This window comes from Trichoplusia ni, chromosome 14, assembly GCF_003590095.1.
Source record: "Trichoplusia ni isolate ovarian cell line Hi5 chromosome 14, tn1, whole genome shotgun sequence".
NCBI lineage: Eukaryota > Metazoa > Arthropoda > Insecta > Lepidoptera > Noctuidae > Trichoplusia > Trichoplusia ni.
This window is the reverse complement of record NC_039491.1, coordinates 6999443-7024805: the sequence shown is the minus strand read 5'-3', so window position 1 is coordinate 7024805 and position 25363 is coordinate 6999443. Positions and strand designations below refer to the sequence as shown.

Here is a 25363-nt window from a genome sequence, read left to right as displayed (position 1 = left end):
TAAAAACGTGGTCTGTTTAGGATAATCCAGCTATCATAAAAGTAAAAAAAATAAATATTTGTGTTGCAACATAAACTAATTTTTTTTTTTATTTGTTTCAGTCCTAGCGGCACGGCTTTGAGTAACCTGCCTCAATTACGAGATTACCTACAGACAGCTGGCACCTGTAAGTGTGGACTCCCCTGTCCATTGAGACCGGAAACAGCCTTCAGTTTTGATTCCAAGGTAATTAAATTAAATAGCTACTTTAAAATAAAAACTACGCAATTTCACGTGAAATTACATTGTGATAATGATATAAGGGGCTCGTAATTATTAGCTGAAGAAATGTTGTGTTCAGTTCCGATGAGGTACACCGATACATTCCATAAAGTAATTCATCGACAAAAGGAATGCCTGTTGTCGGGCCGTTCCACTTTTTCTGCTCTGGGAATGTTTCGATCGCAGCCGGTTACCGACTTGCTTTTAAACTTTTTACGTCTTCTTGACGATCTTACCAAGCGAAAATGTGTCATTTATATCCATTTATGAATGTTTATTGTTCAAGTATGATGAAAAGCAGCACCCCACTATGCATTATGTTTGCAAAACGTTTGTTCTGCCACGCCGTTAATGAATAATAATTAAAAACTTTTTAAATATTTATGATTTTTGTAAGTTAGTCTGAATTAATGAACATATTTTAGCATGTATAATAGTTTTACGTTGTTTTCACTTATTCTCTTCTATATAAAACTTATATTTTTTCGGTCTAACAATCACAATTCCTCGTTTGCCTCCGTTGTGTCATGCGTATTGTTTTTTTTATACTGTAATCAGAGATTAGTATTCCAACAAGAAATTGTTCCTTGTTATAATAGTTCAAATGTAATAATTACTTCTACAATAGAGTGAAGGGCCTTCGCACAGAAGGCGAGGCAGACATTAATAAATTAGGGCAATTATAATGTCAGTGTCACCTTGACATATAGTGAGGATGATAAAATATGATGTGATACAAGTGGTAATATTTCCACAGATTTATTATTTATGTCAGACTTTTACTGATATGAATATCAAAACATTAACGCATCATAATTAATTTAGTAAAGGATTGTATTCTTGTTTCTAATTTGCATTTTAATTTGTTTAATAGTTACCCCAATTTTATACTTTACGACATAATCTAAGTCATTATGACTGATTTAATTTTGTTGATCGTTTGAATATGCTATACTTACGTATAAAAGTAGTTTCATTTAAATGTTTCAATAAATTATCATACATTAAACCAAGTTCGCTAATAAATAGGTGCCTCGTGCCATGTGAAAGATACCTATAAAGTATTAAACTTATTATCAATAAAATTGTCACCAAATGGCTTATGCTTCGGTGGCGCAAAAACTAATAGATGTATTGAGGAATAACCTGTTTAATAAAAACCAGTTTCTTTATAGTTCTTATAAGCGATGCTTTGTGAATCTTTAAAAGTGTGACTTTTCAACACACATGATATACCGTGCGAGGTATTTTTAACTGCTGTTGAACGAAAATAATTAAGAGAGCAACGTAGTTTGTTTCGACAGATTCTCGTATCATTCAGTGTTTGTATTTTAAACACACAACACAATGTCCGAAACATTCTTGGTTCCAAAAAGTACTAATACTTATATTGCCTTTAATTGCTCCCTCAGCGACAAATTAAGAATCATAATAATCCGATTTTCTGATAATAATATAGCTATTTTCATCTGTCTATTAATCAGAACTTAAAGTTAAAACGACAATATTTGTAACCAATCTTATTTGCTATCTCGCATTTCGACTCGATAAATACGATATTTTCCTTTCATCACTGCAAGTTTTACTACTAGGTACATTTATTATACACGAAGCTCACGATCCACGTGTTGTCGATAACAAGAAGAGCATTATACAGAGAGCGGCCACATTATATTTATTCAGAGCACACTGCCATTGCCTAACAAGTGACTCGTTATTTTACTCTAGTTTGTCCCACTTTGTTTACAATGGCCTCGTTGTGTAATTTTGGTTATTTATATTATTTCCTTTCATATCTATTACATTATTAAATTGTAGAACTAGTCTATAGGATTTTTAGTAATCATTCGTACAGGGAACACAAATTAAATTCCTCTTATTCAGCGTGTAACGGCAGCAACCATGCATTTTACATTCAATCTGTTAGTGCCGGCGATCCAATAAAGGTGAGTCTCACATTCGCAGTTGTGCTACGGACAAGTTAATTCTGTCAAAGCTTGCTGCGACCTCCTCGTATCGCCTTTGTATGCACTTGAAATGTACAAATTGCACCGCGGCCCGTGGGGGGTGGGGGGGAGGTCGCTGCACTCGCCTGTATCCCCACACTCCCGCACTCTCATCGATTCCTCTTTGTTCCATGCATTCGTCTTGAGATACAGTCGGTGCGATCTCGATATCACATTCACTTGAAGTACTGATCCACTCGTCTCTGATGTATAGTCGATTAAGGACAAGGAAAGTAGCGATCTTCGTCTGCTCAGCCCTGCATCGAGATGTGATTTTAATAATCAAGTAGCCACTAACGATTCTACTTTGAACGTAGACTATTGAAAAGTACTGAAATATCTTCAGATGCTTTCTATATGTATTTAATTCATACTGACTGAAGCTATACATGTCAACTCTAGTTATTTGCATATAGACGGACATGTGACATGCAGAGATGGGCGCTCGCTCCACGTGAACCTTGTGGCGTCAGCTACGAGAGGGGTCTGGTGTCAACTAAACTGTAGATAAATTAATCTGCGTGTTAGCCATTTACAGACCCCCCTGTTTGCATTGAAGCGGGGACTATCCAATGCCACGTAGGGTTTAATCGAACCCCTTTATTCAATTTGCAAACCACACAAAATCAAGTTATATTTACAGTTTAACCTAATGCGATAAACTACATTTCTTTTATTTATTTCCAGACATTAGATATTTTAATGTTCTCTGATTTATCAGGGCATCGCAAACAATTCACTGTCTTTGTTCGCATGTCTAGATATAGAACTATTTATGATAACTACCTGTCTACTGACTGGTAGCCGGTACGTTGTCTTGGCGTTGGTCCTAGCGATGCGCGATAACAAGATCTTTAATCGATTATATTATTCAGATATCTCTTCTATTCCGTTTCTCTTGTGTTAATACGAACATAAATATATTATTAGGATAGTTGTTATGAATCACGTAGTAAAGTAAACAACGTTCTGAATTTGTCTTTGAATAGCCGGGATAGGTTGCAAATTAGCTGATTGGATGTCATGGCGAAATTATGCCGATTGTTGAATCCGAGCTGACTCAATGTCCAATTTGAACGTTCGTGATTATTCCGATTGTAGAATCATCTCGGAATCGCTCATCGCAATGCAGCTCACCAGCCACTACTCGTGAGGTAGACGCTGACCCTCAGGCGCTGACAATGATACTATCGCGACTACACTTTCAATTTAATAGAAAGATTTTAGTTTTACACAGTTGCGTTACAATTAACAAATGGCATACTGTTCAAAGCTTTAATATCGTTGTTAAACATATAAATTGTGTGTATCACGAATCACTATACAGTTCCGTGGATTGGTATTCCTTTCTGATTCATATCGAAAGCTCACCTTGTTGCCATGGTGCCTACCTCATTGTTTTGATTTGTCTTCATCTGAGAACAAAGAACAAATCTCTTCCGCGTGGCAACTGCAAGTGACATTTAAGCGTATAATCGAGGTCTTTATACTTATGTTCAATGCTATTCCATTTAAATCACTACTTTCAATTGTTTATTGATACATGATTTTAATAAAATTCATATTATGAAAATAATGTCGGCTTGGTGTTTATTAAAATGTAGTTGTATATCAGGATATCCTGATACTACAGCCTTGTGTGCGTAACTAAATACTGTATTACATAGTGCAAAAGTAATGATACCAGTAAGAGTATATCACAATATGCTAGTAAGCTTAATAAACGTTTAGACGGTCTAACCGCTGCCAACTTTCTAACAGTGAGGTGAAAGTGGCGACCGTGCAGGGCAGTACGTAACATTCCGATCCGATAGGAACCTCGTTTGGAATAAAGCGAGAGCTAGAACATTAAATAAATTGTTTTAGCGGGTACTCTACCAGCACGATTTTGTTTTTGCCAATTTCTATTATACTCTAGACCCGTATTTTACAAGTGGATTAATCGTACAATTACATAAAATAAACTTTTTTATATTCTTCATGATAAAATAATGACTTTTTAATATCAAAGTATTTATAATATAATGAAATAAAGTATTATATTAAATGATTTCTTTTGGCTTCAGTTTATTTCACCATTCTTCATGAGTAGGTACGGCTAGTTCCCGTTACTAATAACGGGAAGATTTTTGCTTAACAAAAAGTCACATAACACAGGAAACGGCTCAATACAGCAGTGCCTTATAAACATTTTTATATGCACCTTATTCAGCCTATTAATGCAAATGGCTCTATCCAAACACAGACTAGATAGTAATTCTTAACGCGCTAAACATTTTAATTCGATTCAATGAATATTTAAAACTACTTTAATAATGAAACTTATTACGTACTGCAATAGTAATTATTTCTATAATGTAGTACCAGCAGGGTTTACTTCTATGTGCTTGGGTTATGTGAATGTAAGTTAACATGCGTGCATATGGGACAATAAAATGTATTCACCGACAGACGTAAGCGACACGCTTCGCCGACCCGATCGCGATGGTGAGATACGGCTAGCTAGCCACCGAAGCCGGCATTGTCTACAGTCTACGAGCTTTGTTTATTGACCATTGTAAACCCCGGGATCAGCTCCCAATGCAGAATGGAGCCATATACTATGACAGTACAAAGTCGTTCGTCTTATTCCTATACGGTGTTCATGTTCTGTTAGACGTTTACTTTGTATATTGATTGTATTTGTTCAGTAATTTCACTAAAGTAAAAGTGTTCATGTTTACTTGATTTTATAATGGTAGAATTCTTTGTACGAAAATAGTAGCACACTGAGGCTCGCTTGTCAAGCGTAATGATTATGGTAATATTCCCCATAACCTGTTTTTGCAGAGGCCTATTATGTTCAGCTTTATACGTCTAAGGGATGACGTGTTGACTGACGTATTAACTTCCTCTTTGTTGAATGACAGCATAAATGTTTAATGATGTGTCGAGGGGTTTGCAACAACCCCTCTTTCGCTATTGGGGTCAAGGCTATCGATATTCAATACACGCAAGCATAATATAGGACCTTCCCTCACCCTAAGCGATCAGTGTCGTTTGTTATTGGATTTGATCGAACGGAAATGTTGATGGCATTAATTAATAAGTGTCTGGCAATCATGAGTATCCCATTGCTTATAATTGTTGCATGTTAGGATTCGTAAGTTATTCGCTTTGTTAAAAATCTGCTACTTACGTCACAATCCTAATACCTTAATTTAGGTAAGTTAAGTTTGTATTGATTACAAACATCATCTAACTCCACAGATGCGATCGTTATACAAACCGTACTATAAACAGTATTCAATGCTATAAATGTCTAAAAAGAATGTAAGATACATTGTTTACCTTATAAGGTACACTCCTCGTGAGTAGGTTGGCTATATTTATTTGTTTTCACAAGAGTTTGACCCAAATTACAGAAGGGTAAATCCTGCAGAATGGGACCATTAATTTACTTTTACGGCCGCTCACCTACCGTTCAACGACAAGATAACGACTCTAAAGCTCCGTGTAGTGAATTGTCTTCTTATATGCAAATTAAATCCATTATCTTGTATAATTTGTTTATTACATAATTAATGTATTCATTATTCACCGACTGCCATTAAATGGTCACGCAGTGATAATCTATTTATAAACGGTTTCTGCCGATACAATTCCTATTTGGCAATACAATAACGCCAATAACCGGTGGGGTGTTCGAATGTAATAATTTAAACGGGCTGACGCCAACACTAACTTTGCATAGAATGCACTGCAGCCGCCGCAAAGGGGGTGTGGAAACGAGGGAGCCATGTTGTACCGATACAGGCAAGTTTGGCAGCCGTAAATGTCCCCGTTAATTAGTGGCCGCTCTCGACAATACGACGACAAATTACTTGACAGTTGACAGACTCGGTTGCCTGGTGCAAATACTCGGCATAATCCGTTTATAATGTTTAATGCTGTTACTGCACTCTGAATACTTCTGTCTCTTTATTTGATATCATACAATGCTATATAGATAATTACTTGATATCCTAGTAATCCTAGGTTCTCGGGATTTACTCCAACGTCGGTTTGTATTTTATTGTGTTTCTAATTTTAAGTATGGGTTTCTTACAATTATCCCAATTAAGCACTCAACAGCAACTAAAGTCGATTTTGCAGATGTTTGTTATTAATTTAAACTGCAAATTGAGTGTTACATTGTGTACGCAACCAGTGACCATAGTGAACTAATTATTTATACACCTTTAACTGGAACTGAATATTCTGTAATATAAAACGTAACTGTATTCGAATGGACATACATGTCATATCTTTATAGAATTCCGAGTTTATTATGAACTAAAGCCCATCAGTTCATATTGAATATTGTGTAGAATGATAGAGTTCACCTACAATACAAAGCTATTAATTGGTGTCCAGTCATTAGCTAGAGCCATTTCGACTCTGGACGTGTCACAACTAAGTCGCCGAGTCCATCACGTTGATTGGTTTCATATTGTAATGACCAGCTGTATTGTGTTGTGCTTGCTCCTTTATCCCTACATATTATACACATCCCATTAAGGTGAATCTGCTATTACACCACGGTACAACAAACCTTTGCTATGAATTTAATTTATGGTTATACATTTCTGTATTCAATAGCACAAGACAAGTCTACTGATATTATGAACGAGAAAGTTTGTGAGTATTTATCGATGTTTGTTACTTCTTTTTCACGTGAAAACCACTGAACGGATTTGGATTAAAATTTGGTACACAGATAGTTTATAACCGGGCGGAGCCGCTAGCGCCACCAGTAAGTATAAGGAACACGCCATTCGCCAAGGCATTATTAATTTGTATGTCAAAGGTTACTTTTCTCTCAAGCCGCTCGGCGTGGTGTGTTTCACAAGTAAACCCTCCATTTTTATTGATCGATTAAAACTTACTTAACCATCTCGTCACTGTCTCTTTAACGTTTGTTTTACAAATAATTGCCTATTCACGAAGAAGTCAAGCGTTAAGCTGTGCTTTAAGTCTCCACATGATTGTGTGAATGTAAAATTCAATATTGTTTTAGTCTTTTCTATTGTTTCTACTCATCATTACAGAGATTGATGACAAGAATAGACAGTTAATCACATGAAATATTTGGCCTTTATTATTTGCATTGCAAATAAAACAATGGAATATTTCCAAGTATTTATCGAGCGCCAGTAAAAGACTAACTGCGTGTAAGTTGTGCATTGCAGTCATCAACAACCGCGACATTGGCCACGCCCCCAGCCTAGTTTTACTGTTACTTTGCGAGATACAGAATGGAAATCTTTAGTAGGATAATAAATAATATCTTTGAAATGTTTATACATAAAAGTTCTATCTTATTACCTCTAGTAATGAGAGCAATAAAATATAGGCGCATAAGAATGAGTTCAGATTACGCTGTAGATAAATCTGACGTAATCGATTCAGTAAATCATTCTTAAAATGCCAATTCAGCTATAACGTTGTTAATAAAAGTTATTATGTTTTCTAATAAAAGTTCGGATTTTGTCCGTTTGTCTTATAATTTGGGAGATAGTTCAAGTTATATCATGACCTACGTTTTCTTTGTTCTCGCATTAAGATAAAGACGTTAGTTACCTGACAAAGTAGAGCACAAAATATAATTTTATGCACAAAGAGACATGCATTTACTTTCTTGTAAGTAAATGAAATGACAGTTTGCTCACTGTACAAACATTCCAAGTTTCACTAGAATTATCTGACTTTCACTGTATGCTACTAGTTTCATATCTACTTAAAAATAATTTACATTCAGAATACTAGCGTTGAAAAGTCAATTCATTTACTAATAGATTGTTAGACATGCGTGTAAACGTATTCTATAAGTCATAATTTGACGTTTACCTGCAAATGTGATTGCACGCTAACTGGTACAAGGACAGCCACGACCTTCTGTTCGCGTCGTATGAAGGTACTATCTTGTTTATGTTAATTAAAAACTCAACTGGCAAGATATTGAACCATTCGCATTGAATTTGAGACCGTAATTTCATGACTGTAAAGAAATAATTTGGCTTATGTTTGCATCTTGAACCGACCTAAATATAATATTTATTTCGTCGGTTAAAACTTAATATATGCCTTACCAATGAATCAGACAGTGTGAAGATCTTTCAAGGAATAATATTGCATATGAACTACAATCAATACCAAAATAGTTTTTAGTCAACTCAGACAGGGGTAGCTAGCTTACGCTTAATTCTAACAAAATTTACATGATATTTACTAAATTTTCCTGTTCCGAACTTAATAAATATTATGATCAATTGTCGCTTTGTTTCGTAAGTGCAATATTAAATGTCCCGGTGCCTGTATAGACCTAAATAACGTGACAACACATAGCTTTTACCTTGATGTTGACTCACTTTGACGGTTTGAGGGACGCCCAAGTAAGTGTCTTGCGTGTGGTAAAGTTGATTATAATTCGTTATTTTACGATCGGAAAATCCATTAAACTCTGTGTAATATAATAACTAACATATAAGTTATTTATTCTAAAGCATATTTAATGGAAATTTTGTCCCATTTGTATTTTTTGATACTTATACGCTAAATTTTTCAAAATTCTGCCTTTCGCAGGTCTACTGGAAAAGATTAAAAGTATTAAGCAGTATCTTTGTCCATCTCGTTCATTTTATGTGCTACTTTTAATTGTTTGTAGTATTATGTACACAATAATGTGTTAATAAATAGACCAAATTAGACATATGTACCTTTGAAACAAACCTTTAAGAAAACAAAACGCTCATAGAACCTTTAGCGACAGCGCTATTCTACAAAAGATAGCTTTTCTTTTTCCCTTTAAACAAGTCTATTGTGAAGAATTTTAAACCCTCTTCTCATTACCATAGTAGTGCTAACACACCAGTTACTTAGAGCCGCGGGAACGACAATTTCCTCGTTTTGTACAAACATTGGGTACAACTCGTATGCAGCTGTGTCAGCGGGCGAGCGTGGAGCAATTTGCGTGTGCAGCCGTGCACAGTGGGCGTCCGTCCATAATGAATGGCGGACGTGTTCGCAGATCGAGCACAATATTATCGCAAACTAACTGTACCGTACTCAATGCATACTCTGTTGCATTGTGAACACAGCTTAAATCAAACAATGACCACATAATAGTTAAACGTGATTACAAAACACGGCAATAGATTACTGACAGTTGTACACATTCAGACCCAGATAAATGTAAGGTGGAATTTATATTATGCTTCGTCAGTCACATAAACTAGTTTAACCCAAAACGATCTGGGTGAGTTTATACTTAGTTACCGTTTAACGAAATACTCGTAGTTTACAGATTTATTAACATTTACCATTGACCGGAAAATAAGCAGCCTATTTTACGTTGTTTTGTATATTATGAAACCTAGTTTCAAAATAACATACTCAATTATAATGTATTTGAATACTAATCCGCAACCCAGCAACTCGCTGTGGGTATTTTTTTGTTTTTAATTATATCATTTTATTGTATATAGTATTATTTATCCGGTATTTCACTTTGATATTTATTCCTCCACTAAACAATTTCGTCGATCAGGGTGTCAAAGCCAACTTTCTTTGAAAAGAAAAATATTGAAATTTTTTGAGCAATAAGCGGTGGCAATTTATCTTTTCAAATTATATTTTCAGCATTCTTGAACGGGAATCTTAAAGGAACTTATCCAATTCGATTGATGGTCCTTCGGGCATTCCATTCATGATTTTCTTTTAAAAAACTCGTTCTTTGAAGCCAAATAAATTAAAAAATGAAACTGAATTATTACAAAATGAGTTTGGAAATGAATAATAATGTAGGTAATACTTTATTTACATACGCAAGTCCAGTGTGTTATGTAGATCTGTGATCTAGATTGTAACTAGCGGTTTGTTGGCGTGAAATCAGGAAATGCAACGCTCTATGATTGGTTACACTCACCAGTAATGCTGAAAGTAGCCTAGTTTCAATCGATTCCGGTTATTAACTTGTAATGAAAATAAAATTATGTTTAATTACTTTTCTATTGTGTTTTAATGTTTGTTTATTACTGATTTGCGGTAAGAAAGCGTCAAGAGAATTATACCTATGCTGTCGATATATTCTGTTTAAGTTTTTAAGCGTTTTACATTGCATCCATCCTTTTGTGATTTTGGTTGTTTGTTATTCTCGGGACAACTGAAATAAACTTTTTTTTTCTTCCTAGGTGGCAAGTAAGCCTTACCAAGCGGCGTCTGGCGCGGAGTTGACAAAACTGTGCAACCACAAGCGGAAACTGCTGACAACGTTGCAGGCGCGGGCGCAGTCTCCTGCCACGCCGCCGCCACAGAATATCGAACAGAAGAAAGGTAAATATCTATAAATCTCACTATCTTAACTAATATACAAATACAAATCTTATGATAGTAGTTAGCATTAGAAATCAAGCCACGTAAATGCTCATTTAGACCTTTTGTGCAATATAGCTCGCTTTGATACATTGGGGGGGGTCTTGTGGCTATGGTATAATTGGTACTGAATATCTACGGCAATGTACTGCAAGACATTTCTAGCTTAGCCCAAATTAAGTCCAATGAGAATCTAATAAGACAGGAAATTAAAAACGTTTTAAGCTAATTTAGTGTATTTGCAAGATAAATCTAAATATACATATTACAATAAAAACAATACAATAGAATGGCAATAACGAAGAGTTAAAGTATCACTGACGTAAACGTAGGAAGAGCTAGTCTTGTAATACGATGACGCAATACAAAGAGGGTGAATAGCGTAGGCTGCGGTGCGTCATTCGTTTATTTATAGCAAACTGAAGCCTGAAAATGAGAACAATCTTCACAAGTTTTGAAATACAATTTCTAAAGAAACATAAAACTAAGGATTCTTTACGTTCTTCGACCTAACTTTCAGACTGGTATTGTTTCTTAATGCTGAAGTTATTTCTTTACTTTCATGTTAGAAACCTGCGTCGTAATTTAATATCGTCTTAAGTACTTTATATATCGCTACAATACTTAGACTTATGACGTACTTTTTTACTTAGCCTTCTGCTAGATTCATATATCACTGAATTATAAGATAATTAATAACAGTAGGTAATTATTTTATGTCTATTACTTACATGCTTCAATAACCCCGAGCTATTACTACAAGCAGTATGATATACTGCAACGCAGTGTTTACAAAAATGTATTTAAGTGTCGTGTGAAACATGGAGTCCGTCGTTAGGACGCAAAATGTGCCACCACCCTCTAGGGGCATTTACCTCTAAATTAAAAGCTTTTGTGTAACAGTCGCGTCGACTAACTTGGCACTAAATGAACTAGCTACCTTTTAAACTTTAAAATGTTATTTCGCTTATGTTAGCTTTCCAGATTTAAAATAAACTCGCATGGAGTTAATGTGCATGTAGTTTAGTGTAAGAGTAGGTTCATCGGGGGCATTATTATCCGATTAGCGGACGGGCGTTCCAGGCGCAATCTCGGCGCTGGGCCCTCCTTCATCCAATTACATGAGTGTGAACCGAACGGGATTAGCCGGGAAAATGCCGTCCCGCGCGTTACCGGCCTCCCTTAACGAGACCTGGCACATTGATACTAACTACGTTTAACGGATCACTTGATATGCTTTTAGCAAATCACGACAGGTAGTCGAATCCCCGTTTATTCTCCCCTCAACTCTTTTTCTTGAACCCATAATAAAGTATGCAAATATTTTTAAACAACGAACAAGACTTGTATCAAATAGGTACAAGAATTTTCAGAAAGGTATCAAAATATAAATAACTTGAAAGTTAAAACTAGGAAGTTTCCAAGATAGATAAGTAAGCAGTGTCATTCTACGTCGGCGCAAGCTATCTCTAAAGGACTAAACTAACACTGAAAAGTGGTTGTTCGTCGGACGGAGTTGTTTCTTGTAACAAAGAGGGTAGAAGCGGTCTCTTTGTTGTTAAGTGGCAGCAAGTGGGAGGGGAGCGGGGGCCGAGGTGCGCGGGGCTGCATTTAGTGTGGCATGAATAGCGGGTAACTGCACTTCGTCAGCCGTCCGTCCGGGAGTAACAACCTGCAGAACACCCGACACCCCCTCGCAATTCAGACTTATTCCCACCTGTGTTTCTACAACTACAATTATCATTTCTTCAAATGATACATCTGTAATTAATACTCTGCTGTTGTCTTATGTTAATAAGATTTAATATTGCAGCGTCAGTCAAGCGTTTTATTTGCTAACGAGATCCTTTTGTTGTTCTAACGATGTCTCTCGCTAAGTTGTAATCGACCTAATTTTATTCACTTACTTTGACATAATTTCTTACCATTTCAAGTATTATTGAGTCTTTAATCTTGGCTTGATGGATTTTATGTTATGTAAATCAATCAATGTCTATACATATTTCCATTTATTTATTTACTGATTGCCCACGTTCAAGTAACTCATTGTATTCAATAGGTTTACTTATGGTTACAATAAGTTATTTAAATAATTTTATAGACTGATAAACTTATTTATATATAAAGTTGAATATAAGTTTAATTTTCTCGTCTACTTTGTAAGATTTTTATTGTTACATAATGATCACGTTTAAGACCTGCACTAATAGTCTCCCTCCGACTGCATGCTAATATCACTACCTCTTTCAAACGTAGTTAGTGATTATGCCAATTTTTCCTTGCCCGGTCGTTGTAGGGCTACAAACTGTCATTAAAACAATTAACTGCATTCTGACCGAATCAAAAAATCAGTACGGCGAGCCACAGAATGCGTAATAACCGTAAAGGAAGTCGGTCGTTTAGAGTAAACAAAAACTCGGGCGACTCGATCAGTGGCGGGAACAAAGGCGGGTGTAATTTGAAACAATCGGCGGTGGTGCAGAACGGCCGGTGGCGTGGGCCCGCGCCCCTCCGACTATTGATCTGACGAGTCGCGCCACCCTGCGGCCCGGCGCCCCCGCCCGTCCTACTGCGCCCGGCGCCGAGGAGCCCACCCTCCACTCGCCGAGAGCCGCACACAACCCCTATTTTAATTGCAAATCTGCCAGATAATGCGCAAATAGATAACGGCATTATACTCGACTTGCTAACTAATTATGATACACTATCAACTTGCTGACCGTCTCTAGCTAAAAAGCTCATTTTCAGCTGTAATCGTAAGTAGACCTTTGTTATTATAATAGTTATGTAACTCTCTCTTGTGTTACGTAATCTCAATAGAACATGGCTTTAATTAAGGCTTTGTCTATCTTGCATTGACAGTTTAGTTTGTGTTCATTATTTGCCCATCAACTTCGAGTGACGTGTAGCCTCTACTTGGCTGTGTTGCCGCAAACAGGGACTGAAATGTCATTGATATTGTGTTTGTATCTCCGTTGTTGTTATAAAGCACCACTTATAAAAAATGATGTTATTAATAAATATATGCTATAAAAATTGGTAATAATATCTTGTCTTAATTAAGTCACATTAAAATTGGGTACAAAAGATAAATCTCAATTAGTTGGATCGCTTCGAATCACATCTCAGAGTTCAATTCTTCAAAGCTCGCACCAGTTCGAAGAAGAGCGGTGACTGCTAATTACCGCTAATTGACAGTGGAAGTGCAACAAATATCTGCTAATTAGGAGTTTCATTAGTATTAAGCTTAGTATTGGACAACATGGCTGGGTATTAAGCGACGATTGTTTTTATTTCGATAAATTTTGTAATTACCTAACTAATAATAAAGCATATTTGCAAAAATCCTTAATTTTATAACTATTAAAGCTTTTGATCTCCTAAAAATTCTTTGGCGGGGTGGCTTATTTCTGCAGTCGAGTAAATGCGGTACATCGACTGAATGAAAACGCTTATGAATGGGCGAGGAGCAGGGGATAATTGAAGGCTTTAAGCGCCTATTTATGGGAACCCCTGCATACCCGTAATGTGTGAGAATGGGTAACCTAAATACCGTTTATTTAGGTAACAGTATGTATTATTATGTTGACTTCTTAATTTGATTTTGTGTTTGTCAAACATATACGTACTCCTTTTAATATAATATATTCCTAGATTACTGAGTAAATCTAATGCTATTCTTGGTTGACAAAGCTAATTCATATTTTCTTGCAAAGAAATAAAACATTTTCCCTTACAACCCAATCTTCTTAACAACATGAAACGTACAAAGAAAATAATTCCCCGCTGTTTAATAAACTTACGTACAGAGCAGTCTTCAAATGCCGTTCCTTTTATTTCTTATTGGAGTTCGCGACGGCGGCGTTGGAATTGGAATTAACAGCTCTTTTACCGTGTGGATAGTTTTGTTCTAATTGGAAAACCGTTTCTTTGGCAGACTTTACGGAGTAGAAGCGTCGATTTTAACATTGCTCATTAATTATTTAGTTGAACTGGGGAGTTTAAAAATGTATTTATTGAAGTTGCTCTCCTAGAATGATTTGTTTCAACATGTACGTATGTTATTGTTAACAGCGACATCTCAGAATTGTAGAGCCGATTCTTAACCCCGATTCTAAAGGTGTGTTAAAAATTTTGATGCTATGAATACCTGTAAGCGCTCGAATATTTCTACCTAGGTTTTTTTTCATTTATGGTTTTTATCACCATTTTAGTCGTTTTTTCGTCATTACAAGTTGATGCGACATCTTTTTGCACTTAAACAATGACAGTACCAAGGAAAGCGTCTCATAGTGCCTTTTTCCGCATAAATTTTTAGAGACACGTTAAAAAGCCAGAAGGAATCCTTCCTAATTTTAATTCAATTAGCAAATTTAATGAATATTTTGGTTACGACTCATCAGAGCTTGTTTGCATTCAAATGGATTGTAAATTCTCAGTTACGATAAATAACATTGGCTTCATTTAATTTTGTATGAGAGGCAAGTTACATACGTAATAAGCTAAAGCGATACGATTCATCTATTCTCAAATGAAGCTACTACTTTTTATTGTATATATTGTCCTAAATTATTAGGACGTCTGGAGAGCAGATCAAAGTCACCCGGTCGGTCTCCCACACCTCACCTCACTCAATGACTTTGCGTTCAATATTTGTTATACTCTTCTATTTAAATTCTATTACCTAAACCTCGGCTCGAACACGACCATTAAAGATTATTTTATATACAATCATAATAGCGTAGCATGGATATTATGTACTTAATGCATTATAAATTCAACGATAATGCTAATTTACGCTGACATTATTTCCAGCAACGGGCACTGAGGTATCCGTTTTAAAGAAAAAGATGAAGAAACGACCTGGGTTCCCGGCTAACGTGAGCGTGTCACAATTGATGGTGCAGAGGGAACGGCCTCTCAACGAGTTTAAGGTACGTGTATTATTACGTATTCATAGTTATGATAAGACCTGAATCGTTGCCAGCGGATATCTTGGACCATTCCGTATTTATTAAGTACATCATACATATAAATGTTGTCGTCGCCGGCGTTTTATTAGACTGTGAAATCAATGTTCTCTGCGAAACCTATTTATTAATACTAGATATTATCTGTTACAGACACAGGAAACTGAATCTAATCGGGAAAGCTCAACGGCCATGGGACCACACCGTGGTGCCGCCGGTCAGCCCTGTCTGCCTTCCTATCCGTCAGTGCAGCAGAATGTGATAAATAACATGTCACAAGACTCTGAAATAAAACAGGAAACGCATGTTCAAAGGAGTTCCCACTACCTCACTGTCAATAGCGGTTGGATATCACAACATTCGCAACACATGGAATCACTTGAAGCTGGGCAGAAACAGAATCCAACCATGAACTCTATAAACAATACTCCTAGTCCAGGTCTTCCGGTGTTAGGAACAAATGGACAAATAATTGGTGTTAATACGGGTATAAGTAAACACCAGAGTTATAAAAACAATTCGTCGGCAGCATCTCAAGTCATATCTGAACAAGAACAAAAAGACGATAAAAAAGATTTATCTGCGATGCAGCAAAACATGCATTCAACCAAATATCACAACAAAGAAGAAGAGGCACAAATGTTTTGCGGCTTAAATCAAGCTTTAACGCCAGAAGTGATGCAGAAAATAAATGAACAACAACAAATTTTTATACAGCAAAATCAGAAACAGATTGAAATGGCCATGAAGGGATATAGAACACAATTTAGTGATAATGTAACTCAAAATAAGTCGCAGAATCATGGTCAGTATGTTCCTCAAGGGCAATTAGTAATACAAAACGGGACCGTAGTAAAAACCAATCCAGCTAAAACACCTCCATGGCAAGTTAAACGAAGCGAGCCTAGCGTCCCTAATTCTATGACAAGCCCAAGTCCAAAACTCCTGAAATCGGACAATGAGTTAGAAGAGCCAAACACCAGTGTGTCGGAAGATTCTTCGTCTTCGTCATACAGCTCGTTCTCAAGCAATGAGCAGGTAAATAACCAAGTCATGTGCTCACGAGTGCCACCTCTACCGCAGCACTATAATATGATGGGTCAACAATGGCCAGGTGTGGAAACTAATAAAAAGAAAGCAAAAGGTGGTAACAAAGGTGCTAAGAAGAAGAATAATGCAGAAAATAAGGTACTTACTTATGGTAATAACGGGCTCAGGATGATGCAGGACTCAAAAGCTTCGAATGATGAAGTACCCATTAACAACGTCCCCTCGTTTATGGATGACCCCAGCGGATATTTAGCACAACAAACAGTGCTGTTAAATAATACTATCTCTAAACAAGTGGGGATTAATTCCACATATGATGCGAATCAGTATGAGAATTCAAATGCCAGCAATTGCTGTGTTCCGCAAAATCACATAGATAAGTTAAAATCAATGACTAAACCAGTAGAAATGCCTAACGTGTACAGAAATAATGCGTCAAATCCATCACTATCGCCTACAAGTACTCCGGACAGCAGTGTACTGTCAGACAAATCCATGGACAACACTCTGTCACAATGCTGTAAAGGTTGCAATGTCTCTGTGAAAAGTAACAGTCCAGAATACAATGATAATCAAATGAGAATGAAATACATGAAACATCACATGTACAAGATGGAACTAGACAGTAATTCAACAATGTCGAGTCCTAAACACGGATTTGATGACAATCCAGTGACGTCTTCAACATTTATCGACAGAAGTCCAATGATGCATGATAACTGTGGTCCTATCCAAGCTGCTACGGTCAGCACTAGTAATGTGTCCATCACAGAAACACTCCAGCCTCCTGAACAGTCTCCGACGTTATCCAACAGTTCACGGAATACGGATACTCCGCACAGTAATGGGAACAATAGTTCGCAGATACAGTCCAATTGCAATTACCCTATACCCAGCCCAGCTTACTCAAATTCCGGGCCTTGTAGAGACAACTACAACAGTAATACTCCCACTCCTGGAAGTAATCAAATGTATCCCTACAACTCACCCGGGCCACCTAATCATACTCAGTCCATGACTGGAACTCAAGTGATGCATTTCATATCAAACCACAATGTTAATAAAAATTTAATGGAAGTTGATAACATATCAATGCTTGGCGTCAAACCTGGTTTGAAACCATCGCAAGACATGTGTAGGTTGGAGCCAAGGCGAAGAATTGAAAACTCAATGCCTGGATACTGTCCACCCCCGCACCTGGGCGGCGGTCCTGCTCATACATTGATACAAGCATGCTATGTGCAAACGTTTGTAACGACTATGGCCAGCGGGTTTTCGGTAACTCGTGATACGGTCACGTCAGTGCTAGCTGGAAAAGCCAACACTGCTACAACATCTATAAACGCTTCCCAAGCAAACTTTATAAGGCCACCTCCGCCGCCAAGTGTCAATCTCGCAACAACATATGCCATTCCGAACAATCAGCCAGACCCATTCATACATTCAGTCAACTTACCAACCAGCTATCCATTACATATAGCTGGCACGACTGCACAGAATATGATATCTAAGTCGCCTCTTGAAATGGTTCAAAATGTTATCGGTAGTTTGCCTTTAAAACCGGAGACAAGTACGCATACGTCATCATCACAATTAAATAGAAGAGCGTGTTCGACAACACCTGGCCAAATATTGATATCGTCAACTGGTCAGATAATGGTGTCTAGTAATCATATGCCGCCACCTCCACCGAAGACGTCGACTGCAGTAGCGTCGTTACAGGGCAACGTGACAAACGTGACCACATCCATGACTCAAGTAGTACCGGCTGTAGGTGGTATGCAGCCGCTTGTTAACCAACCCACAGTTGTAGTCAATACCTTGCCAGCTCCTTTCGTCATCCAACCGCCAATGATGGCTGTCGATGGACAAGTCATGCAACAAAATATACCACAAATAGTTGCGGGCGGTATAGTATCTGGTCAGTCACCAAATGACGGCACACGGCAAATTGATATGAAGAGCCAGCAAGGATTCGTACAGGGCATGGCTATGTTGTCGCCGGAGAGTCTAAAGAAGAGAAGTAAGAAGAAAAAGAATACGTCAAACATCACAAACGTTTTACAAATAACTGCACCGCAGCAAAATACAAATAACATTATGGTTCATCACACTTCACCACAACATAATTCTAGTCCTCAGTTCTCACCGCGTGGTTTTCAACTATCTCCAAACAACAACATATCGCCCACTCCTATGCTTCAAGCTTTAACTATAGTTCCTGGCAAATCTGGTACTCCGGCCCACATAGTTATGAACGGACAAGGGAATACTAACAACTTTGGTTCTCAGCAGATTATAACAAACACTTCACCATCGCAACAAATTAATTTACTACAACCAGTCAACTTGATAAACAATGCCAGTAGCGTTGTGCCAAATTTCCCGGCTTTCCAACAATTCATCGTCCCGAATCTTGGTGGAATGATGATGACTGCTGATGGTACAGCTCTAATACCTGACAATTCGACTGGAATGCCTGTGCAATTACAGTTGCAAACTGTTAATGGTCAAAACGTGCTGACCCCGGTCCAAAATCCGGGAGTTTTTGCGGCGAGCACTAATGGTGGAGTAGTTCTACGGACTCAGAACCAGCAAAGTAAAATAATACAATCACAACATAGTCCGGGAGCGCAATTTATATCGCCTAATAGTCAAGTTATGATGAACAGTCCGAACTTTAATGGTCAACTGAGTCCTTTACTTGCTAACTTAAGTCCGACCAACGTGACATTTAATACCAACCCACAAGTCAGATCGGGCAACGTGCAGACACAAGAGTTTATACAAACCAATCAAATGGGGCAAGCTCTAATGGTTCCGTTGTCTCCAAAACAAGTTTCCTTATCGTCGGCCGCAAGCAATCGAAGCAACTCAACGTTCGTCCAGCAGAACACCACGATTGTGCAACAGCAAACGACACTCGTGTCGAACTCTCATAACTCGCAGATGTCGTCGATAACGACTAACCTGCAGGGAGGGAATACGTCGCGGCTGAGTATAGACCCTAATATTCTGCTGGGAGGGAAGCAGATCAGCAATCAGAAGGGGAGGAGCATGGGATCGTCTCCTCCGGGGCTGCGGCAGGCGGACTCCGGGGGCGAGGCGGTGGCGGCGGGCGCGGCGGGCGCGGCGGGCTACGCGTCGCTGCTGGCGGAGTGGGGCGCGCGCAGCTCGGTGTGCGCGTCCACGCAGACGCTGGCGGGCAAGTCCCCGGCGGCCGGCAGCCCGCCCGACACCACCACGCACAGCCCGCTGGGCGCGCTCGAGCCCGCCGCCAGCCCGCGCGCGCACCCGCCCGCAGACACCACCACCGCAGAGCCAGACCACTCCGACAACTGCTCCTCGGTAAGCAACATACTGTTTGCCTACTAACCCAATTGTGAATATTCATTTGACGAATCTCTTAAAATAATGTACGTGGCTTATGAATTTGCAACGTGTAGTTAGATTTTAAATAAACAATCCTATCCATACGTTACCTAATTCCGATACTTACTTTGCTGACGAAAACCATGAGGTTACATACTTGCATGAAAAAATACAAATGGAACAGTACTCGAAAACTAAACTTTGTCCAAATGTTCATTACTTACGTTATTAAATGATGTAACGGTTTACTCACGCGTATTTATCGGGGTATGATTAAGGACTCCGGTTGGGTCCAAAACTAGTCGGGCTACCCCGATAAATACGCGTGAGTAAACCGTTACATCATTTAATAATGAATCAGTCTCATTACTTACGTTGTATGATAAAAATAAATATCAGTAAAAAGTTACGTCAAGTTAAGTCGTTTAATCATTTATAGGTACTGTTTCTACAAATAACAAATAACTTGAACCAATTAACTATATTTTCATTGTTTCTAGGCTATGGTGCAATGCGTGTCTAGTAGTGAGCCAGATATAGCGGAATCTCGTGAACATTCCTGGCCTAGGGCACGAAATGACTTCAACTCTGATACAGACTCGCAAAGTAAGTTGTAATGTATTTCTCAATGATATTTATTTACTAAAGTTCAGTAGAAAAACAAAATCCGATTTTGCGTCTTCAACAAGGTCGACGACGAAGACGAAAACGACGAACATCAAAGCGCAAAGAATAAAAAAATAAAAATGTATAATATTTTCTCCGAAAATTTAAGATCTTCAAAATGTGAAAAATAATCATGTTTTTCCCATTCCAGGCATGATTTCAAACACAGCACTTATGCGCCAAAATCGCTCACACAATCCAGTTGAATCAACGGACATGCATTTTAATCAGAATATGAATTCGTCAACGATTAACAACCAGCCAGTCATGCCGATGACTTCAAATTATTACGAGCGGAGTCAGACGTATAAGAGGAAAAATGATTTCGGTGACGCATCCACTTACCGGCCTGACAAGATAATGCGGACTCCCAGCTATAACATGGTACATGGGATGCCGAAGGATTCTGATTATGAAGCAATGGGTATGAGTTCTCCAGATAAAACACAGTCAAGGCATTTCCCACATTCTGGCACGAGTTCAGACACGACTCCTCTGCCTAAAGTATATGATAGACATAATATGGGTTCCGGCGATGGTAAGTCTAGATTTTTTTAACCTTCCTCTATGCTAAGCTTTGGATCCTTCGCTATCTGTTCAATTGTTATGCAATTCGGTGGAATACTATAAATGTTAGCTTTAATTGTTGTCAATCCACTCTAAATTGTAAAAAATAATGTTCTAGAACAGTTAGTATGTAAATCTATAATAAGATAATTTTTAATGTAGAATATAAAGGTCAAGTCGCACCGAGTCTTCTGTTTGATTTCGAATCTCGACGTTTTGTACAATTTAATGATGTTTTCAATAACAGTTATGTTTACCAGATCTCGAACTTAACTTTGCCTTGATTGTTCTGAATGTATCCCGCTTTTCATAACTCCTGTTGTATACAAATCTTGATCTAACTCACATATCTATACATATTTGTTTGACTGAGGGTTCATCAACCACGGTACTAATATGTATGTCCAGAACCATCTCACGCTTAAGTCACTGCTAACAAAATTCTAAATTTACCATAATGTTGTGTCTTGTATTGGTTTTGGATTGACTCTCTGCAAGCGGATTTACTAAATTGTACAATATGTTTGTAGAGTCCATGAACGAATACGTCATAATGATGTGTATTGTGGTATATTTCAGCTTCTACATAATGCGATACTATCGGTCATTGGTTTTCTTTTGGTTGGGTTAATACAAGATACAGCTGTTAATAAGGGGGTGTACTGGAAACTAATCAGAATAAATCAGTGATGTGCAGCGTTCAAACGTACTCACCCGGCTTTCTGTCGCTTTCCATTGCACCACATTCGAAGTAACAAATTGGCTCACAAATTGGGATTCCATTACTAACGCATCATTGTAAAGCCATCATCATTTCATCCGTTCATTCTTGTAAGTAAATACATGTCTCATTATTATTTCGATGTAATTTTATGGGTGTCGGGAAATATTATAGTGGACCTAAAATGTTATCATTTCTAAAATCTAATTTGTATAAAATTCCTTTGAAGTTTTCTGAAATTGGTTTGCTTATTTAAAAATAATTTTAATTTCAAATTGCTACTAAAAATCCTAAATTGTTGCTGCCACGCCTACCGTTTCGAGTTGGAACCGAGCTAATTTGCATCGCAAGGTGTGTGCGCGTGTGTGTGTGTCGGAGACGAGTGAGGTCTCGCTCGGTCGCTGACGTGGCGTGTGACGCCAGGTGCGCGGCGGCGCTTCAGCGTGGGCGACGTGGTGTGGGGCCCGGTGGCGGGGCACGCGTCGTGGCCGGGCGCGCTGGCGGGCCGCGCGGGCCGCGGCCGCTGGGCCGTGCGCTGGTTCGGGCCCGAGCGGCGCCGCGCCGTGCTGCGCCAGGACAAGCTGCTCACGCTCTGCGAGGGGCTGGAGGCGCACCACGCCGCCAGGACCCGCCATCGGAAGTGAGCCGCTCTCATACAATACCTTACCTGACGCATCCGAACCGAACGCGTGTCTTCCTATTCTCGCTCGATCTGTTCTCGTTATAAACTTTGCCAGGATATATTTCATTGTAATATTAACCCAACCCAAAGATTTTTATGTTATAAATCGCAATAGAAGCCGTATACTTCCACAATACTGTCGCTCTTTTTCAGCTATTTATTAAATCATTATTTACTAAAACAGGAGTAGAAAACTGAACACTCTCCTCGAGAACGCGATTCAAGAGGCGATGGCGGAGCTAGACAAGAGGAGCGAGAGGGCGTGCGAGGCGGACGAGGCCGGCGAAGCCTCGCCCCTCGCCGAGGACGAGGACGACGAGCCCGCCGAGCTGGACGCGCCGCGCAGGCACAGGAAGCCCGACAGGACCCGCGCCAAGGACAAGCACAACAAGAAGACCCCCGCTAAGGTAGCGGCCGGGACCAACGCCTCGGCCGACGGCGCCCGGCTGCGGAGCTCGCGATGACGACCCGAGCTCGGAACCACACTGTTGGAGCCGCCGTCTTGAATCGGGCGGCCTGAATACTCAACTGCGAGCGTCTTGTATAATCAATACATCACATATGTTGCCGTCAATAGCAGTGTTAGTTAGTGCGAGTTGATCGTTCAGTGCGCCCGCTTATTCGGAGTACGGATGTGGTACAGAGTCCGCCTTATTCAGACGTTATGTAGATTTAAATATTATAGATAAAGAATATTATAACGCGAGATCTAAGTTTGAGACTGGCTATTTCGGCATGACATAGCAAAAATAACACAATGAAGTGGTTTTATTAGCTAAATACTTCTCATCACTTAATATACATCACAACGACATTTATTTTACATTGTTAATTTATAAACTGTAGTTAGAACAAGAATGTTGAGATTCATTATATTAAAGACTTGATGTTTTATTTCCAACTTGTATATTTAATATACCGTTCAGTGATTATATACCATTCCGTATTACCTATCGTTTAATTGGGATCACTGTATATAAGGTTTGTAAAGTTTGTGTTCGAAATGTGTCATCTTTGGATCAAAATTCCTTCTAGACATTAGATGTTCCTAAAATTATGCAAATTATTTCATATATGTAATAACAAGATACAGTGTTTTATATTAAATTATAAATGTGCATTGTTTAAGTGTAGCAATCATGATTTAAAATCATTGTTGTTTCACATTAAATGTATTAGATTAAGCAAAGATCATACTTTAAGTAGGTTTCTCTCGATATTAAAGAAAATAAATGAAATTCCACACCTGTCATCGATGTATTGTACAATTTTAGTGAACTGTAAATTGATAAGAAATTATGCTATATATCTTGTAAATTTTATGTGTTTTGTTAGAAAGTAATAAGTATAACATGATTTCTAGTCAAAATATTGAGCATATTGAAATGTAGATATAGAGGAGATAATTGACAATAACACAGGCCTGGCGGGTCGCGCGCCGCACGCGTCGACATTGTTTCGGTTGAATAATGAATAAGTACAGTACATATTAGTTCGACATTATCGTACTTGTTTGCGTTAATAATTTTATACTTTTGTTAATATTTTAGAAATAAAATATTTTAATGATAACTCGACAACAATTTTGATATAGGAGGCAGTCAGATTTTATCTATAGTATGTTACAACAATGTTGGATAGTAGAGAAATAAACGTACGTCAGCGATATTTATACGTTTTGTATACAATTTTATTAAACCATATCTGGATTTAAGTAGGCCTATTTAATATACAAACATAGTATTCATGTAATGAATGGCATTCGACGTTTGTGTTACATCGATACTAGACATCACAGCGACATCATGCGTTAGCACACGTTTAGAAACTAATCTCATCATCTCATAGTTTTCTGTTTTATTTACATAAATTTAAGATATCTCTAAGTGTCGCTTAATTGATAAACATTTGATTTGTGGGTACAAGGGAGATTATTTTAAATAATTTCTAAAATGCTTTTTAATCACAATAATTTTTAGATAAGAAAAAGTTAAAAAAAATCTAGGTAATGTTAACTAATAGGTCATGCCATGAGTACATTTTGATAGATAATTTGTTATCAACCGTCATTGTTAGATTTATCAATGTGCAAAATTACTATATGTGATCTTTGGATGTCCGATGAATATATCAAGGAATTATCATAGCTTACTGTTTTATATTACCTATCGTATTTTATCGTAATCTAGGGATTCCACTTAAATTTTCCTAACTAATAAATGTGACTCCAAATATCGACATAGTATTTAAATGTTATATGAATATTGTTTATTATATTATAGTCCGATAGCACTTCCCTGTGAGATGGTATTATGTACATAATCTTGATGTAGTTATGTATAGTATTTTATTTCAATGAAATTAATGTTTTATAGACTAATATACAATATAAGATTATTTATTTGTTTTGCTGTGTACATATTTTTTTCAATAAAATGTACCTGTTTTATTTAATGTTTATTTTACTTTCTCCTTTTCTTTTTATAGACTACTTCAAAATCTTTATAATATTTTCTGTAAACATATTGTTAACACTGCAGTATGTATACTCAAGGGTACGCCTATACTGATTTTGAATGGCATAGCACACACGAGTGACATTTAACAAGTTTGCAGAAATGCTAATACGAAAAACATTAAAATCAAGTGGGAAACATTATTAAGAAAACAAAAATTA

General features: G+C 37.8%; 1 protein-coding gene across 4 annotated transcripts in view; it reads left to right on the top strand.

The window, feature by feature from the left end:
• Window positions 1–24542, top strand: part of LOC113500677 (mucin-12) — a 41321-nt gene extending 16779 nt beyond the window's left edge. The window contains exons 2-9 of one of the 4 annotated variants that reach the window (XR_003401230.1): window positions 102–225; window positions 10478–10619; window positions 15474–15592; window positions 15782–20026; window positions 20551–20656; window positions 20868–21254; window positions 21863–22114; window positions 22428–22504. Coding sequence is in view for 3 of the 4 variants with exons in the window: in XM_026881542.1 (XP_026737343.1) it covers window positions 102–225; window positions 10478–10619; window positions 15474–15592; window positions 15782–20026; window positions 20551–20656; window positions 20868–21254; window positions 22428–22644; window positions 22871–23150 (5620 nt within the window). In the remaining variant the exon portion in view is untranslated. The other 3 variants (XM_026881542.1, XM_026881543.1, XM_026881544.1) reach the window with 3 other exon arrangements.
• Window positions 24543–25363: the final 821 nt, after the last annotated feature.